This window comes from Colius striatus, chromosome 3, assembly GCF_028858725.1.
Source record: "Colius striatus isolate bColStr4 chromosome 3, bColStr4.1.hap1, whole genome shotgun sequence".
NCBI classification, from domain to species: domain Eukaryota; kingdom Metazoa; phylum Chordata; class Aves; order Coliiformes; family Coliidae; genus Colius; species Colius striatus.
Window position 1 is genome coordinate 58,277,657 of NC_084761.1, and position 16,593 is coordinate 58,294,249.

The window sequence follows — 16,593 nt, forward strand, 5'->3', positions numbered from 1 at the left end:
TATTCTTAGAATAAAGCTCATATACGTACCTTTCTAAAACTGGTAGGTTTTTCAAAACATCTCCAGCATATTCTTCAACAAGACCAGATTTCACTGAGATTAATCCAACGTTAGGGATTTTGTCTTTATAAGCTTTACAGTGTTAAAAAATAAAAGATGTTTAAATAAAAATACATATCATTGCCTATCATACTTGAAAATTTTGTCACATTAAGTTACATATTAAATTCCATAAAGTAAAATTTTTTTTAAGTAAACAGCAGTTCACTAGTTCCCCTTTTCCTGTTGCTTCTCAAGCATGGGAAGAAGAATGAAGCAGACATTACTGTTTCTGAGTAGACATTCTCATAATTCGTTTTGACACCTACGCTAACTTTTTGAATGCTACAACCCATCCCTTCACACAGGCATCTCCTTTCCTGCTCTGATTCCACAGAGACCACTCTCCTAAATACACACTTTCAACTGCACTTACAATAGATGACTAAAGACGGCACGTAACATTGTGCACCATTCCCATGTTTGAAGCCTAGCCACAACTCCAGTTTTCAATGTATCCAAAGGAGATACAGAAATAGGCAACACAAACACTGTGCCAGAAGATGTCTTAATATCCCACAGATAACAAAAAACCTGTTTGTTTTTTTTTTTCCCCATTGGAGCACACTCTGCCCATTTGACATTTTTTGAATTGGCTGAAAAGCACCCACAAAATTAAACAAAATTATATTCCATGCTTTCCTGAATTTCCTATAATCTTTTCTAAACATTTGTACAATTTGATATGTTAGAACAAACATTTGAAGGTTGTAACAAAACTAGCTCTCAAGAAATGTCAGATATCAGGAAAAAATCTCTACCTACTCCTTTCAGATACTCAGAAAAGTCCTATAGGTGAGGGAAAATAACAAAGAATCACTGAGCCAACTATGCACCTCTCCAATTATGGGCTCCTAAACAGGATGATGATGTAATTTAAGACAGTTACAGGCAACTCACATTTCTACAACCTTCAAGGATTGCAATGTGAGCTATAGTGATTGGTTGGACTCTCTACAGCAATTATGCATCACTGAATTGATGCGCCCATGCCCAATACCTGCAAAATCCTATGCCAATATGTACAAGGATGTTCTTCTGAGATAGTCTTCCTGCAGTGTAGTTGTTACTTCAGTTATGAATAATTTTTACAAATTTTACTATTAGTATTACACTAATCATAATGGCTATTACAATACACACAACAGATTTGGTCTAGCCATCATGGAACTAAACCAAATTCCTACTGAAGTCAGTAACAATACTTAGGCTGTCTACAGTAGAGTCAGAATTTCTCCGGTAAGGCCTGATCAGACTTATTTTGGCATCAGCTGCAGGTTTTTCTAGTGGGTTGACTGGAAGGAAGAGAGGATTCATGAAGCATGGTTTAGATTTATGATTAGGGTAAAATGAGATCACTACTCCTAGAACTTTTAGTAATAATAAAGAAGATGATGCATATAACTCTAACTTGTGGAGGTGTTAGTACCTTTAAATAATGTCTGTTTCTGTTCAAGAAATATTTGGGAGGTCTGTCGTATTGGGAAAGCATCTCCAAAACTGTATTTCACAGCCAGTTTTCTTACTGTGTTCCATAAACTTTGGTATTCATTCCCTATTTCTTTCCCCAATTCCTTTTTGAACTCTAATCCTGCAAAGGAAGAAAAGAAGGTTCTATTATTATTTATAAAAATATAATAAAATTATGTTTTCTTAAATGAAACCTACCTATTCATCTATGCAGCATCAGACATAGACACTTCAATTCTATACAAGGTCTTCAGTCATTAGAACAAAATAGAATGGAACATTGTACATTCACAGTTTTTGATAGCCCAGGGTACAAATAACTAAATGTACTGAGAAGATAAATTTTGAAAAAACAAAGTAGATTCAGACTGTGTGGAAGTCTGCAAGTTGCACAGCTAAAGAAGAATTTCTCTCACTTTTGCCTTCTGTAAGGGTAGGATCTTGAATTCATAACTTTCTTTTTAGAGGCCAATAATGGGTATCATTATGAAAAGTAATGTTTCATATTCCTACTTTGTATTTCTTATAAAAATTCTTTAAATTTGCTTTATTGAGATATATACAGGACATCTTGTGACTAGATTCATAAAGAAACTGTTTTGTTTACTATCAGACTTGTGGCAGAGGATTTCAGATAAACAGAATTACTCTCAAGGAACATTTGCTACAAACCTTTTTTCCATACTTCATTGCTCTGTCAACTTTTGTAATTTTTGTGTCAACCTTAACATGCCTGATGGTGTTCTTAAAGTTCTGGTTCCCAAATTCATGTATTTATAAGACAATATATGTTTCTGTCTTAATCAATCTCCTCTGAAATTAAAAATACTATCCAACGTCATAGTGACAGTAGGAAAGGATCTAGATTCCATTCTGGTCATGGTGCACTAAGACAAAATGAAATGTAGAAAATTGGCTAAAACATAAACAGTTAAAAATACCCAATTACAGTGATCCAGACTTCTCAATGCCTGTGCTATATCATTTGCATAGGTATAGGTGGGACAAAGAAATTACATGGTAAAGTATCCTGAATGAATACTGGTGAAAAGTATTTCCACATGTAATTTTCGAGACTTGGCTATAGAAAATAATGTATCCATTATTAGATGATTAGTTAGAAAATTGTGATCACTTCTGCTTGTACAAGCAGTTTCATTCTCATTTTGCAGCTTAATAAAGTTAGACATGTAAGCAAGTAAAATGTTCAAAGATAAATACCTTTGGTGTATTCAATCTCATAGTAATGTGCAAGATTTACGAGCAGTGAATCATCATTTAAGTCAGGCAGGTAAGTTAAGTCCAATTTCCAATCATTTTTCCCACTGAGCTGTGTCAGAGCAAAATGTGTACACAACTGTTGCTGTTAAAATAAGGCAAACAATTATTCTTATGGAGCACTTGTTCACATGGAGGGATCAAAGTATCTCCAAAGCAAGGTTAATTACCACAGAATTTATTGACATTAAAACAACACATATACTTGACTTCTCTGTCATCAGGAAACTGCTTTCACTGTAATAACCAACTTTGAACAATATGAAGGCCTGCCCTCAAAATTGCTATACTAAATGAGTCTAAAAGATCCATCTAGTCCAGTACTCTAACACTAATGTTGGCCAATTGGAGAACTGAGAAGTATAGAGATATTGCCCTAAACATTCTCCTAGCCCTACTAACTTGTGGCTCATAAGATTCATGAAGCAGGTAACATTTGTTTCCTGCAGGTACATTACATTCTTTGACCTCATCAGATGACTAAAGTAACATGAAAAAGAAAATTAAAATGACAATTACATCTGATGACAGGGGAAGTAGGACAGCAATACACATACCATTCTTATTAATGGTAAAACTTGCTTAGTCCAGCAGGATTTCATGATCCTAATCTGAGCTCTCTGTGAAAGAGGCATATGAAGAAGAAAAGTCACTGTAAGACACTGCATTCTACAGAGGTCAGCTGCTTCTTCTGAAGATAGGGGTTCACTTCTTCCCTGTTGAGAGACAACAGATAAAAAGTTGACGATGTCCACTTGAACTGTGTTCACTTCTGTGTACTTCAGTAGTTTGCACTTTGTTAAATCAGATAATTTTGTTCTATTTTAAAAATGTGTGCATTTTAATTACTTGTAGATATATCTACTTGAAAATCAACATTCTTGTAGTGCTGGTAGATGCAGGATCAGTTATAATATTTAAAAAAAAAAAATCTCTTCTCAAAAACGGAAATGATTATGAAAACCAAGACAAAATTTAAAAACACTTGCCAATGTGTCTTCTTTTATATAATAACAATGTGTATTACTCTTTTAAGAGGAAAGGCTAAAATTTAGATATAGGCCCATGCTCTTTTCTAGATAGCACAGCAAAAACTCTGTACAGAAATATAGCTGTGACAACCTCTCACAGCTACCTTATGGTCCGCTGAATATGTCTCAAAACATTACTGATATATTGAATTCATGTTCATTTGACAAAAATATGAGGTTTGTAGTATGATCACCAAAATGACGTCATGACCAAATCTAGAAAGAAACCCTTTTCTGAAATGTCTTGCTAACCTGAGAGTGTATTCTTCTGTAAAAGCTAGCATACCACTGAGCGTCGGGAAAAGAAAAAATAATAAGTGCAACTACCATATAAGCTAAAACTTCCTATGAAATGATTACTGCTAAGGTACAACTTTCCTCAGGAATAGCCACTGCAGCAGGGGCACAGTGCTACACACTTTTGGAAAAGCTGTGGCTACAATAATTATCTGAACCTGACCATTTACAGAGTGTAGTCACAAAGGAAGCAGTTGGGCCTCTCTTCAGCTTGGGATCTAGAAGAACTACCACCTCCCCCATTAGCAAAATACTTACGGTCACTGTGCTGAAAAGACATTTAAAAAATTCTTACTTTTGCTGGTTGCTTTCTCGTTGTTCTTTTTGCTCCCTTTGCATTTTCCAACAGGTCACTGTATATTTTTAACCCCACGGCACAAGCCAGAACACAGACTACACGCCGAATGTCAGATCCTTCAGGCCACAGTTGTTTCAATAGATGGATAGTCTGGCAAACCTGTAGTTATAACAATATGAATAGCACAAATGACTGCAATACTAAAAATTACAAAACCAGGACAAGTCTTATCCTTTACAGAGTTCCATTAGAGAAGGAAAAAAATACAAAACACTACAGAAGAAAAAGTGGGCACAATCATTAGAAAAAATAGGGGTTTTTTTTATGTTCCTGAGGACACCAAGGGCCTTGAATATCCCTACCCATTCCCTGGGGCCTCCTCCCACCTGCACAGGACCTCATTTCAGCTGCTCGGGGCTGTTAGTCCCTTCCTCAAGCAGTGCAGCAGCAGTGCTGGTCTTCAGCTCCTCACAGCTCAGCAGGCCAGTCTGCCCTTGACCCCATCTCAGGGAGGTGCTAAATGCTTAGGATGGCAGCTGTCCCCCGTGCCCCTTGGCTGCCTTGCTCTTGCCTGAGGCAGTAGGACAGGGCCTGGCTACCAGGGCCTGCCCTGCTACCCACAGGGATGCTCCTACAGCCCTGGCCCTGAGGGAGCAGACATTACAGATACACAATTATTTTAGTTAACAGCTTAACATCACAATACCGAGTTAAGCACTTGTTAAGCACTTGCTAAGCACTTGCTAATAGTTTAATCAATTAGCTAAGCACTTGCAAATAGCCCAATCACCTGTTGATTAAGTAAGTATTCATTTGAATGACATATGGATCAAACTGCATGAGTTATATACCACATCTGATAAGGACCTGTTAAGACAAGACCCTGGTGTATGTATTTGTTAGGTTATCTTAGCTGTTACTAAAACAAAGAGACTGATATCTTTTTTTAACCAATCACTATGATATTGGAAATTTTATAATAGTTAGGAACCAATCAAAGTAAAGGGCAAATTAAGATATAGACGTTTTATGCATGCTTTTGTTGCCAAATGTAGTTCTTTGTTTGAAGTGTATAAAAAACTTGAAAATTGTAACTAATGAAGCAGGATTGGAGGAGTTATCCTCCCCCACCGTGTTTCCCCAGTGCTGCATAACAAAGAAGTGCCTGCTTATCTGCATTCCTATGTAGATAAATTTTGGAGATCCATCAAAAATTGGGGATCCATCAATACCCTGATGTTTTTCTGCTGCTGTGGTATCCAATTATTGAACTTGCTTCAGGAAAGATAATCGTAAGAAAACCAAATCTTATCAATAGTCGAGCTTTAAAATGCTTTCTAAGTAACACCCTTTCTTAGTGAACTTTAAAGAAACAGCTTCAAGATGCTTTAAGGAAAAGGGAGCACAAAGGAGACCTTCTCAGACTCAGGGTGTCACTCAAGGATGAGAGCCTTCATTTCTGCCTAGGAGAGAATTTCTAGTGTAGGAATAGGATAAGATAGTCAACCAGAGAAGAAAAAAGACAAATATCAAAGAGGTAAAATTACCTCCTTTTTTATGCTTTCCAGACTCAGCTTGAGATGTTCATACAGATGTACAATTGGTTCTCTATACCTTACTAGCTCCTCACAGGCACATCGCAGATCTCGTTCATGCTAAGATGTGCAGAAGTCAAAAGTTATAAACAAAAGTCAATGGGTAAAATGCATCAAAGAATATGAGCCACAGACAGAAACTGCTCAGATGTATCTCAGTTCTCAGCTTCCAAGAAATATCTATTCTAAATTATTTTTTTTTTAAATCATATCCCTGGCCTAAAGGCTAGTCTTTGTTGGGCATAATACAAGCTAACCAAGACATGTGATACCGAAGGTGTGAGAAAGGCTGTATTTGAGACTATCATACCTTATGTGAAAAAGGACATGAAATGAAAATAAGACTATTGAGAACAGGGCAGGAATTTGCCACTAATCCCAATGCTTGCCCATTAAAGATTTCAAGACTAGTAGATCATATAAACATAAAATGAGCCACATAGTGATAATTTATAATTTTAATATGTGATACTGATAGAGATAGTTCTTCTTAATTAAAGTAACATCATTATTGAAAATCAACATCAAAGTTGGGCAACTTACCCTTTGAAAAAATAATCTGTGTTTATACACATTCTGAACATGATATCCATAAATTCTAAGAATATCATACTCCTGTCCTGAAGCAAGCACAACATTGATTTTCTTTGACAATGAATGAGTAATTAAAATAGATAAATAGTTTGTTTGGAGTGAGGTCAGTCCTATGTCAGATACAATGATAAAGTAAGGATAGCTTTTCTTCAGAAAAATCTCCCATTTGGAGGATAAACAATTGGAAAATTCTGTATGAACAGTGGTTCTTGTGTTATGCCTCAGGTGTTCTATTAATGCAGTACGTAAGGAAAGAAAATGAGGATACTGGAAGTACATCTGTTCTGCATCCTGTAGGAAATAAAAACAACAAAATTATTCAGTTGCATTTGTTGACACAATGAACAGTCTTCTAATCCTGATTAGAATCAAGCAGTTGGTTCTGAAGGAGTGCAGTGGTTTAAACAGCAAACAAATGTTGCTTGTTCAGTACCTTGAAGAAAACAATGATGTATTTTGCTCCCTTTTCAGTGAAGTCCTGCAGAAAGCATTCAATTTGGTAGAACAAGTTTAGATACTGTGTTTCTTCATCTAAAAACATAAGCAGTAAGGAATCCCCATCTATCACAAAGAATTCAGACTCAACAAAGTCTTTTAACAGACTGACGTACCTGAAAGAAAATGAAATAGCATGTGTGTAACACTACTCCAAGAAAAGTCAGACAGAAGAAATCTGCTTACAAATAGATTTTTAAATAAATGGGTTTGATCACTAAATCAACTAAGCATTAAATGTATCAATTAAATAAATAGCAAGCAATCTTTTTTGGATCCAAGTTTAGGCCTAAATAGCTCACCACCCTTTCCACTATTGAATGTATTAGCAATTGTCTCCTTTACAACTCCAGATACTTTTGTAGCATCTGAGGCTTCCATGACTTAGGTGGCACCTTTTGTTCCTGTCTGCTTATGCAGAAAGTGTTCTCTGTTCTGTATGAAATACCTCACAAGAGATAGTCACAAATAGATTTTGAGAGCCCTCCTGCCTGAGTTTCCAGATAAAAATAGAAAATGAGTTATCAATAAGTATCATGACAACAACTACTTCCCTCATCCATGGAGTGTCTACGTCAAGAAAAATATCTTAACAGCAAAAGCAATTTGATCACAATACATTCCTTCATGAGACCAAAGAATCAAAAGACTTCTTCATCCCCTTCTTATTTCAGAAAACTATGACAGTCAATAAACTTTGCATTAACCAGGCTTAGGTCAAACTTGAATCAAATCCTTTGCATTGAAGATGGGAACTATAAACAGGCAGCATCTTGGTAGTTTTTAACACATCTTGGTAATTGTCAGCATTCTCCAAATCTTTCATGAATCCATGAAGTCCAGGTACACAATGTTTTACCCAGGACAAACCAAGGAGTCATTAGAACTTTTGCAGGTCCAGATGAAGAACAAGGACCTTCTGATTGGGATCAAGAGCCTCTGGTCTACAGTTTCTTATCTGATGTAATGATATGTAATGTAATGAGTAGCCTTCCATGAACAAAAACTATGGAAACTTCTGTCTAACACATTTAAATTGTTTGCCTAATTTCTTTAGCATGTTAGCTCCAGAATGCAGAGGAAACATTTCACTGTCAATAGGAATGACATTATTGCTAATTCTTTCCATATCAAGCAGGGAAAGGAATCAGAACCTGGACATGTAGAAGATAATGCCTGAGAACTGGCACACAAAAACACAGAAGGTATATATGAAAAGGAAGACTTTGTAGGAAAACAGTTTTAAATGCTGTAGAAGTAGTAGCCTTAAAACGTGAGGAAACACGCTCCAAAAAAAAAGTGTGCAGAGGACTTGAAAAAGAAAAAATAACAAGTTAAAACTGTAGATCAGCGTGCAGACAATCCCTACTCTTCAGGCAGACTTTCTATTACATTAAGAATCCTCCTTCATGTGGCTGCAGGAAGTATGAAATCCTAAGCATGCCTTAGGTCTTCTAGTTTTCTGCAAAGCTAGGTGACCAGCACACAATTTCTTTCTCTAAGAGCTACTGCGTTGTGATGTCTACTTAGTTTCAATAAACTATTTTTAGAACTATTTATTACATTTCTTTCCATGAATCCCATTGTACTTACTGAGATCTTGATAGGGATGCCCAAACGTGTAGTCGCAACTTCTTCAGAAATTCTGGTTGTTTTCTTACTTCTAAAAGAATCGCATACATGGTATCAATAGACCCATATAACTGTAACTCAATTGATTACAAAAGAGCCAAAATGTAATAAAAGCCACAGACATAAGCATAAGCTAATAATAGCTCCTCACGTTTATGCTGCAGAACTCTGAAATCCTTGCATTCAGTTCGTGATGCCCACTGTATCACCTCTTCAGTGGTCGAGACGCTATAAACGTTACCATAATCTGTGTCTTCATCTTCTTTTGCTCTGTCTTTCTCTTCTTTAAGTATCTCTGCAACAGCTGCTTCCGTTTTGTCACTGGTCTCATCTTCCTCATCACTGTTACTTGTCCTCCCACTCTCTTTGTCTTCCTTTGTCAGAATGAAGTCTGTTTTCTCACTGCTGCTATGTTCATTATCCTTATCATCATCGCTAGCATCCTCATGTGCATCAACATGAATGAAGTTCTTGAAACGACCTTCTGCAGAAGCCATCACAGGTCTGGATTCCAGCATTCAAAAAAAGAAAAGTCTATGTAACCAAGACATATTTTCAGGAGGTGTGGTACACTCTGAGGGTTCAACTGTTGTATTATTTACTTCACAATTAGACTGAAATAAAACTTTAAGAAATCAGGAAGTTTCTTTGTGAACATGCCCGAGAGATACATTTTCAGTTTAAAATCATTAAATATTTTTATTAACAATAAGAAACACATCAGTCTTAGAGTTTACTAAAGAGAAGCATTACATCTCTGTTTTCTATGAAAGGACCCTTGCAGAGGTTAATCATAATTTTCTGTATCAGCTATTTTTATATAGCACGTTTCAAGGAACAATGCATGTTTCCTGATTTAAGCGACTTAGATCCACACCATTCATGCCAGTTCAGTCACAAATAGGCCCACCACAACATCTTCATTGCATGATGGGGATTATAATGATTTGATATCAATCCCTTTGTAATGTTAATATTTTTTTCTTCTTCCCTTTTTTTTTTTTTTCCAAGGGTAGAATTCTCAAATCTTGGGTGAGTATAAAACCGTAATGGTTAGAGCTACTCTCCAGGAAGCCATGACATTCAGTTATTTTGAGATAAAGAACGAACAAGCAGCTTGGGATAATCCTGCACACTCTCTATCTCATCAGCTTGGTTTTTCAGAACTTAGTTTTCGCTAGTTTCCATTCAGGTTAACAGCCTCATGCAGTATTTACTGTTTCAATATTTGCCACTGCAATGTTCATATGGCTTAGATATGATTATACTTCATTTTCCTGAGACCATGAAATAATTATTTCATCTTTCAGGACGACTTTTAGTCTCGCAACCTTTCATTGAAATTTAACTAAAGAAACTGAAGTAAACCAGACATTTTTCAAATTTCACAAACTCAAAACTAAGTTGAAATTTTCTTTCTGATTTTCACTTTGCACTTGCTCAGACTCTGAACAAGTGAAGTTCTAGAAAAAAGCATTTCTATTACCCACTTACAGAATACTGTAGATATAATGTGCTACAGTGGTGTGCTTAATGGAACTTTGTTGTTAAACTTTAATACCTTTTTTCACAAAATGTAGGCTATTTATACCCACATAAAGACACCTTTTGTGGATCTGTATATGTACGTTTTGTCAAGGCAGAAATAAACCTGAGGATTTTCTCCCATTTTCTGATCTAAATTGAAAAAGCTCTATCAAAGTCCTGAAAACACCATTCTGGGATGAATCATGCATTTTTGCATGTTGAAATTGTTGCTTACTTAGAAAATGGCTGTCACTACTTCAACAATCTCCTAAGCAAACGTGACTTTCAGTATCTGAGAATGTAAAGTCAGCTGTTCTCCAAGAAAGCAAAATTGTATCTGTATGTACTCATGTACAGAGTGCTACATTTCCTGTAGGGAAAAAAAAAAAAAAAAGCCTTATTTTGCTACATCAGTGCCTTTCTGCAGCGCACACACTGCCATCTGAGGTGCCTGGGGCTACAGTGTGGCCAGAGGTGATCAGGTGGCTTTGACATCCTGACAGCACCCCTATTGCCTGGAGGGGTGCTCCCCTGCTTGCCATCCAGCCACCTCATCCAACCCTAAAACAACCACAACCCTAACGCAATCCCCAACCCCAGCATCATGTCTATACTTAACTGTCCCCACGGCAAAACAAAGCTCAATCCTAGCTCTAACCTCAAACCCAGGCTCAGCCCCAAACTCTGCTCAGAAGGGAACGCTAACAACTTCTAACAAAGCCCCGGACCGTACCTTCCACCGCTGCCCCCTCCACTCTTCATCCACTCTAGCCTACCCTCTGCTCCGCATTTAAAGTGCCATTTGAGGGCGCGTCCCCTCCTCCCCGCCCCCGCCGGACCGACTTTCGGTTTCTGTTCCCGGCGGGAGCTGGCCGAGAAGCTCCAGTTTCGTTTCCAAGGTGCCACGGCACTGTTAAGCATCACCGGGATTTCCCTGCTTCCACTACATTACATTTTTCAGTCATAGTATTATCTGAACTGAGGATTCATAGCCCCGTGTGTAACTATCCAATAATTACACACTCAGGAGAGATGTGGATTATTTCTTTCAGGTTTGCACAAGCTCGGCGGTTTTCCACAAATCAAGCACACCTAATGAAACTTTATGCTCTAAATTTAAACACGAAAACTGCAGTTAGTAACTGTGAAATGTGTTCCCTTGATTCGCGTCAATGTGGATCAACGAACATGGATGATAATTTTTGGTAACTTTATTTGTTCTTGTGTAACTTGTTCTTGCTTTTCGTAATGGCAGCTTGGCAGGTGTCCTGGAAGACTAGCTTGAACCAGGTTTTGATAAGGAGGGTGTTTCTGCTTCTTGTAACAGCAGCTTGGCAGATGTTTTGGGGAGATTAGCTTGAACCAGTTTTGCAGAGATATACACATGGAGGTCGCCTGGGGGACACCATGAGGAAGACTACTGACTTCCTCCAACGACCACCTAAAGACGGTGAAAAAGACCCCCGAGATGGAACAAAGCATGCGAGAGAAGCAGAGGACCCCTTCCCAGAAATGATTAACATTTTTCAGCCCCTTCGAGGAAAAGTCATGAATACGTATAAGGCCTACCCTACTTAATGCGAACTCGGGATGTGACGGGTGTGTGTCCTGATAGAGCAGAGGCTCTCAGTGCACCCAGCGCTGTTTGCTTGCTCTTATTCATCCAATAAATTCCTAAACTCAACCGGAATCTTGCTCGGGGATACATCATTTATCACAGTAACATTTGAAAACCACCATTCTACAATGATCGATTAGTAATTTACATGCAATTATAGTATTGCTTACAGGATCATTTTATTGTTCCGCATGCTCAGGGCAAGGGTCTTCACCTGGGTAGGGGTCTTTTTGACCTGTAGGTGTGATTTTTAGTATTATAATGAAGGTAGTTCAGTTAAGGATACATGGGTCTTGAGTCTTCTTGCCAAATCAGCAATATGTTTCTTCAAGACCTAGTTACTCCATTGATACCCATGGTTAAAGAATGCTGTTTCAGAAGATTATATGTAACACCTTGCACAAAGCAAACAGACCATTCTGAACTCCTTGGGTTAACCATCAACAATGGTTGCTTCAGCTAATGGTCTAAGAGTTGTCAAGTCTGCATTGCTTAAGAATGTGGTTAATGCAGGTTGCATATACCGTGTAGAAAATAGTAATTGCTGTTTCTGTCCCTGTATTCACCACAATCTATTATTTTATCAGATTGCTTTATTCAGGTGGGAAATTCCATACAAAAATAAACTGAGACACACTTTACACAACCTTTTAGCATTTCCAGAAAAATATTTTTGTCGGGAAGAGTGACAGATGCCTATCACTTAGTTTAAAATCAGGAAGCCTTGATTCACAAGTAAACCTGTGTACTGTTGAAACAACATTTAAGAAACCAGAGTTTACACATTAGATTGTCTTGGCGAGAAGTGAAACACCCATCTCCTCTTTAGATCAGACACTTTTGAGGGACACAACATATGACACCTGTGGTTTTCTACACGTAACATGCAATGTCCTTGGGGATCCACTAAGTTTTCAACAGCCTCCCTGGTGGACAGATGACACGGCACACTTACCACGTAAGCAGATCAGAGGTCTCTTCCATATCCTGCACTTCCTTTGAGACCTGTACAAAGATCTCAGACTCAGGAGAAAGGTATCTTTTACTGTAACACACCCATAATGCTCCATCATATCTGAATTGATTTGTTTAGCCAAAATAAGCCACTGCTCCCTCCTCTCAGCACCATTTTGTTTTCTTTGGTAGGTAACAATCTGGGAAATAATTTCCTTTCCTCAAATTAAACAGGAGGTGATCTTTAGCCCAATGCTTCTACATATTTTTAATATAACTTTTAATAAGGTTTCAAATACAGATCTTTAGATTCAATTCTCCATCCCATCGGAGAGTTCAGAAAAGTGCATTTAGGGTCTGCTACTCATCTAAGAGGCAGACCAGATACTTTACTTTCCTGAAGAAGGTGGAGCTGCTTTCATGAAAATATATTTAAGAAAGAGCAAAACCACCACTCAGGCAGAGGAGTGAGGGTAGGAGAAAAAAAAAAAAAAGAAAAAAGGGAGTGTGAAACACTAGTGTGAACACAAAGAACATCAAGATCAGGTCTGCCATGATGAATCCTATGCTGGAGCAGGTAGATGTGCCAACTGTGGAAGCCTCCATTGGAGCAGGTTTATCCTGAAGGACTGCAGCCCATGCAGAGGACTCATGCTGGAGAACGGGTAAAATGTCAAGAAAAACTCTTATGTCCTGACTAACGCCCGCAACCCTTACCTCCTAACTCAGGAGATGGGAAGGTATAGAGGAGACAAGAATAGGGAGGGTGAAGAGAATGAGTTGGTTAAAATTTTTACTTTTTGTTTCTCATGACTAAAATCTATTTTAATTTACAATAAATTACTTTTCTCAAAGTCAAGTCAGTTTTACCTGTGATGGTAGCTGTTAAGTAGTTTCCCTGTCTTTGTGTTGTTCCATAGTCATTTCCATCCTATTTTCTTCCCCCTAATGTTGAGGAAGGGGAGTGAAAGAAGAGCTGGGTGAGGATCTGGCATTGGGATGAGGTTGATCTACCATACTCTTCTAAATCTCTCTACATAATGCATGAGGTGAAGAGGGAAGGGGTACAGATGGGCGCTTGAGATCAGGATGTGAGATTACCATTCTTTCAAGCATGAATCAGAATGCCTAAAAATTATCGAGCAGTTCGCAGTAACCATCTAGTCTAGAAAAACAGCTACAGAAATGTTACATGATACACCTTCCAAAGGGGAAATTCAAATTGTAACTGCTCAGCAATGATAATTTGAGACCAAGGAACGACCTAGTCCTGGCAGTGCGAAAGCTAACTCCAGAATCAGGTTAAACAAAAGAGATGGAACGACTCTATATAAGGGAGAACAATTTCCCTTGTTGATAAAAGAAATGCTACGGTACTGATTTGTAATGACATGACTAGTTGATGATAAACTAACCATGAGCCAGCAATGTGCCCTCATGGCCAAGAAAGCCAATGGCATTCTGGGAAGCATCAAAAATTGTGTGGCCAGCAGGTTAAGGGAGGTTCTGCTCCCCCTCTACTCTGCCCTGATGAGGCCTTGTCTGGAGTCCTGTGTCCAGTTCAAGGCTCCTCAGCTTGAGAGGGACAGGGAAGTGCTGGAGAGAGTCCAGTGCAGGGCCACCAAGATGATCGGGGGACTGGAACATCTTTCCGAAGAGGAAAGGCTGTAGGAACTCGGGCTATTTAGTGTAGAGAAGGGGGGGGGGGGGGGAATCTCATTAATATTTATAAGTATATAAATGGTGGATGTCAGGAGGTTTTTTTTGCTGTATCCAGTGACAGGACAATGGGTAATGGAAAGAAGCTGGAACACTGAAAGTTCCATTGAAACATAAGGAAAAACTATTTTACTGTAAGAGAGAGGGAGACCTGGCACAAGCTTCCCAGGGAGGGTGTGGAGTCGATTTCTCTGGAGGATTTCAAAACCTGCCTGGGTGTATTCCTATGTGACCTGAACCTGCTTCTGCAGGGGGGTTGAACTAGATGATCTTTAAAGGTCACTTCCAATCCCTACCATTCTATGATTCTATGACTGGTGCTGGCACAAGTGTGTATCAGGAATTGGCTCATGCCACATCTTTGCAGACTCCCTTTAGAATATGTACATAGATACACACAATATATAGGACAAAAATAATAAACTAGTGTTGGTGTGAGACTTGTGCATTCTAAGTCCTAACAAAAGTTCCCCAAGACTTGGTCTAAATTCTATCCATAGGTAAAATATAATGGTACAAAATCCACACAGGTTATTTGTAATAGTCTACGAAATCTCTGATTATTCCTACACTATATTTGTATCAAGTACATAGACTAATCACACTGAACATTCCTTCCTCTTTCTTTCAGTCTCATTATCACAGAGGTAAAAAGTCAAAGGGATGCAAACACAGGAACAGCAGTAAAATGCTTATTGATGCATTGAGTGGGGCACGCGGTAAGCAAATAAGTTTTGATTAGAGAAAGAACAAGCATGGTAAGACAACAAGAGCACTGCAAGCCTGATATTATACAAAAGGATTTTTTTTTCCTGCCATCCATACAACAGTGTGTTGAATTTACACTGTATATCTGCTTACAAAAATTTACCTACCCATTTCTAAACATCAGCCATTCTAGAAGCAATCAATAGGAACTGGCCAAATTTCTCCTGTTTTGCTGTTGTACTCACTTAATGAAGCAGTAAAATCTTCTGGGACATCATTATGCATTACCTGAAGAAAAATAGAGTTTATATGTATATTTCTGACCAACTAGAAGAAAATGTGAAATGCTACAATCAAATTAAATACTGTATTTGAAGTTCATTATGATACAGTCACAACAGTCAACGAGGGAAGCTGCTGGGGAACAGGAGGAAGAGGACCACTCCCAGCTGCTGACCCAGGAGCAGACAAGCAGGACAGGGTGGTGACAGTGAAGAGTCCCCCAAAACAGCCTTGTTCTACTAGGCAAAGGAATAAGCCCTGGTCAACCCAGGAAGCCCAGATGGTATCTCAGGAATGAGGTTAAGACAAGCCAGCTGCAACTGGACTGAGCTTAACTGCAGCCAACTGATTAACACCAATTAGCATGCTAGGGGCCTTGATGGCATTTGAGCATAGGTTGCATTATTTTTCAATCAAGTTTCAGTATCTGTGTATAAAGTTCCAGGAATGAAAGCTGACATAAAGCTAAGACCCATGTATTTTGCAGTTTTGAAGTGCAGAATTCCAAAGCTAATCCACTCCTTAGCTGCACGTTTTTGCAGACATGTATTTCCATACCTGTTTATAGTTGTGTGAAAAAGACAACAGATTTACATGCATGTTGATTCCTAAAGCAAATGACCTAGTAGCTATAACAACCTAAAAAAAAAAAAAAATAAAGCAAATTTTTTGTTTCAAACATTTTAAGTTTCAATTTTGAAAACCAAAATTTTTCAGTCACAAAATTCACAAATTCCAATATATCTTCCTTACTTCCTTCAAGTACAGCTAAGACACATAAGTGCTTCACCCCTAAAACAAGGGACTTGTGGCAGAGCTCAGATATTTCACAGTCAGGGTGGTTGTTCTGTTTAAATGATGGCCTTTATAGAGTGATCGTTATCTGAGCAAAGGATTCTTTAGGTATTTTTTGAGACTTAGACTGTACAGTGCGCGGTCTTCTCTATCCTATGAGAAAAGTAAAGCTGAAAATGTTATCAATGAAAAGTCAAAACC

At 38.1% G+C, this 16,593-nt stretch overlaps 1 protein-coding gene across 8 annotated transcripts in view; it reads right to left on the reverse strand.

Annotated features, from left to right (window-relative positions):
• LOC104554528 (DExD/H-box helicase 60) overlaps nt 1-11,152 on the reverse strand; it is a 50,158-nt gene extending 39,006 nt beyond the window's left edge. For 5 of the 8 annotated variants that reach the window (XM_061992415.1, XM_061992416.1, XM_010197604.2 and 2 more), the window contains exons 1-11: nt 11,050-11,152; nt 8,941-9,293; nt 8,751-8,820; nt 7,096-7,273; nt 6,612-6,953; nt 6,021-6,128; nt 4,471-4,632; nt 3,405-3,563; nt 2,791-2,932; nt 1,529-1,690; nt 30-132 (exon numbers count right to left, since the gene is read on the reverse strand). In XM_061992415.1, the coding sequence (XP_061848399.1) occupies nt 30-132; nt 1,529-1,690; nt 2,791-2,932; nt 3,405-3,563; nt 4,471-4,632; nt 6,021-6,128; nt 6,612-6,953; nt 7,096-7,273; nt 8,751-8,820; nt 8,941-9,293; nt 11,050-11,078 (1,808 nt within the window). In that variant the 5' untranslated portion in view covers nt 11,079-11,152. Of the gene's footprint in view, nt 1-29; nt 133-1,528; nt 1,691-2,790; nt 2,933-3,404; nt 3,564-4,470; nt 4,633-6,020; nt 6,129-6,611; nt 6,954-7,095; nt 7,274-8,750; nt 8,821-8,940; nt 9,324-10,551; nt 10,687-11,049 lie in introns of all 8 variants that reach the window. The other 3 variants (XM_061992414.1, XM_061992412.1, XM_061992413.1) reach the window with 3 other exon arrangements.
• Between the last annotated feature and the right edge of the window lie 5,441 nt (nt 11,153-16,593).